Source organism: Phalaenopsis equestris, unplaced genomic scaffold, assembly GCF_001263595.1.
Source record: "Phalaenopsis equestris unplaced genomic scaffold, ASM126359v1 Scaffold000459, whole genome shotgun sequence".
Taxonomy (NCBI): domain Eukaryota; kingdom Viridiplantae; phylum Streptophyta; class Magnoliopsida; order Asparagales; family Orchidaceae; genus Phalaenopsis; species Phalaenopsis equestris.
Window position 1 is genome coordinate 86494 of NW_018164900.1, and position 3553 is coordinate 90046.

A 3553-nucleotide genomic window follows, 5' to 3' on the forward strand; every position below is an offset into this window, starting at 1 on the left:
TCTTATTATTAAATTAATGGTTGAGTTAATATATATTATTTTTCAGTTATTGTACTTGTGTATTTAATATCAATTAATAAAAGAATTGGTGAAGCAAATCTATATCTATAAAATTGTATGACAAGGTTTAAAGTATGAGCCAAAATCAAGTGTGTGACATGATCAAGATTTTATCAACATATTCAAATATACACAATATAACATTTGAATTTGGCAAGATAATTCGACAAACTTGCTCTACCGATTTCAACTGACCCATATAGATCATGTAAAAAAGAAATATGTTTAAATAAACATGTTAAATAAAAAAAATCAACCTAATTTGACAAATCAATTTGACAAGCGAACTTGAGATAGCAAGGTAGCTTCATCAATTAACTTATAGTCAAACAATATTATACATTCTAAAATACACTACAAATATTAATACATCATCATCATCATTATTATTATGTACTTTTCTTTCCATGCATTAATTTACTTTGTCACTTTGAGGGGTCAACCCAAACTAATAAATAAAAGAAGCCAGAAAAAAGTAGTGCTTCATTTCCTTTTTTGGGAACTAAATCCTAGAAAGTAGTGCTTCATTTCCTTGTTCCATCAATATATTTAAGAGAGATTTCTTTTCTTATTTAATTTATTTTTTGTGTTCCAACTGTTCTTCCTTATAAGCCTTAGAAAGTGTGACCTCAAAATTAAAGATCAACTCTCATTCTTTCCCCCTTTCTTTCTCCTCAAAATTTTCATCATTCATATGTTAATGTAAAGAGAATCTCATATATTCTCCATTGAAATCATAATATGATCTATTGTAATATTTTCTATTAGTTGCAAAGATCACCAAAATAATAAGAATGTTGGAAAGAAAATATTACAATAAAACTAAAGTGCACCTTCTCCTTAGGATCCATTTATAAAGAAGATAAGAGTGAACATATTTGAATAACAAGATATTATTAAATTAATGGTTGAGTTAATATTTATTATAATTATTCTATTATTATTTTTGTAGATTTAATAACAGATAAATAAAGAGAATAAAATAATTAAATGCATAAGAGAAAAAAAAATTCTAACCAAGTTTAAAGTATAGAACAAATCTAAGCACGCGACTAATAAATTATCCTGAGGTATCACAATATTGCATACAACTGCAATCTCAACAAAACATGACTAATAAATTATCCTGAGGTATCAAAATATTGCATACAACTGCAATCTCAACAAAACATGACAAACTTACTCTACTAACTTCGATCGACTCATTCATCTAATACAACAAATGTCGATTCAAATCAACTCGACCATAATAATCCGCTCAACCAATTTAAATACCTATTTCGACAACCTAGCTCGGTAAGTCGATACTTCATTAATTCTCATTTAGCCTTACATCACAATAGTATCTAAAATATGTCACACATATTGCTATATCATTATTATTAAGTTGATATATTTTCTCTTTTTCATGTAGTCATTCATATAACCATCCACAAGCCTAACCAAAGATAGATGCCAGAAAAAAAGATGGGAATCTTTTTTTTGAGGCAAAATCCTAAAAAAATGTACTAAAATTCCATATAATGATTGAGACACAGCGACGCTAACAAAATGATGAAAAAGAAATGCATCGAAATGAATAATGGTCAACTCACCTTTAATAATACTGAGCCAACATGGACAATACAAGTCTCCTAATTGAAAATAGATGATCAAGAATTCACAAAACAACTCTTAATACAAAGCCAGCCACAGGGTTTACCCACTTCATTTATTCAAATGAGAACAAAAGAATTAAAATTAATCACTACTGTTCGCAGTCAGTATGACATCTTGAAAGTCTTCACTTCAATATTTCAGACACAGTGGATCACAAATTTACACAAGGGGAGGTGCTAAAACCCATATAAAATGTAGAAAATAATGTACAAGATGCGTTCAGGCTCGCCGAAAAAAAAAAAAAAAAACTCTGGACAACGAAAATAAAAGAAGTGCTTCTCTTCTTAATTTAGCTATGAACAGTTGGTCAAGAACATCAATGTCGCTTCCGCTATCTACGCCGGGGTGGTGGATGGTAAGCGGATGTCTTGCTGGAATGAGGTGATGGCTCGGGGCTTTCCGACACCTCTAGATGTGTAGGCAACATTTTCAGAAAGCTTCCATGATTTGTCTGATTTGAAGAAGTTTCAGATTGCATGGTTTCTGCATCCGATTCTGCATACCAACAAAAGTAAATTATCACACAGTTTGAGTTTAACCTATTTACTAAAATGGTATTGAGGAAACTACCAAATAATGACTTGATAGAAGGTCTCTTGGGTTTGTTCTTTTTCTTCAATTCAGCTGCGCATAAAAATAGTTTATGGAACATCATAAATTACGGCAATATGAAGCTGTAGAGGAAATATGATAATTAGTAAAAGCATGAGAGAACCTATGCCATTTATATCGGGGTCGTTGACAATTTCGAAGTTCTTGTAAGTGTAACCCACAAAATTGACATCTTTTGATGAAAGCATCTGTGTGATAGAACAAAAACGAAATAAATAAAATCAGTCATATGCTAGCAGGTCAAATAAAGAGTTTAAATCCCATTAAATTTCATAGCAGTTTTTGGAAAGTCCTCACCCTCCATTATTTAAAAAAAAAAAGAAACAAAATAAAAACACAATTTTTTAGAAGTCTGCAGCAGGGATTCATTTCCTGTGGTCCTGTGACAAAACTATGAATCTACTATCATGATACGTAAAAAACTTATCTCCTGAATAGGCTTTTTTGAATAAATAGTACCAAAAGGTTATAGAGTATTTACTAAAATAATTTAGTAAAATAGTAAAAGTCTGTGTCAGCTGCAAATGATGAAATTAAACTTGTAATCTTAAATTGCACCAAAGGTTTTTGGAAAGAAACAAAAAGAGAGACAAAAAAAACTTGGTACTACCGACTTCGTGATCATTATATAGTTCTATTATACCTTCATGACATCAAAGTATAATAAGCATAGCATGAAATAAATATAGCTTAATTGCAGTCCTCTAGAAAAAAAGACGGTTAAAAATACAAAAACGCAACCGAACTAGCAAACTGTATTATGTTCAGGTGGAGTCAATCATATACCTTTCTCCAAGGTCCAGATTTTGAAGAGGTTTGCATTGCGGTTGCAGTCTGTATGATGACATTCAGAATGTTAGCGAGAAGAAAATAAAGAAAAATAAGGTGAAAAGATTTCCCTAGAATGTAGCAATTTGATTTGGTAAAGAACTGAAGGCTAACAGGAAAGTCTTTAAAAAGATCAATTTTCCAGAAGGATTATATACACAGCTTAGCTTTCAGTGTCAGTTCAGAATCATAATAAGAGCAAAAAGATTAGAAAGTCAACAGGCAAACCAAACAAATTGTTATCAATTCATTTGATCGTACAAGAAAATGTAAAAACTCAAGATTCAAGGAAAAAAAACTTCTGTTCTTCCTCTTATTACACTAAATTACTCTACGGGCAAATATCATTTAATCATAATAGAAGATGGAAAAGCTAAACTTCGAGTAAGAGCAT

General features: G+C 30.6%; 1 protein-coding gene across 1 annotated transcript in view; it reads right to left on the reverse strand.

Moving 5' to 3' along the window:
* Positions 1-1716: 1716 nt before the first annotated feature.
* LOC110027874 (serine/threonine-protein kinase tricorner-like) overlaps positions 1717-3553 on the reverse strand; it is a gene marked incomplete at its 5' end in the record, with an annotated part of 36467 nt that continues 34630 nt past the window's right edge. Inside the window, 4 exon segments of the mRNA XM_020729491.1 lie at positions 1717-2214; positions 2290-2343; positions 2435-2519; positions 3118-3165. Coding sequence (XP_020585150.1) covers positions 2051-2214; positions 2290-2343; positions 2435-2519; positions 3118-3165 — 351 coding nt within the window.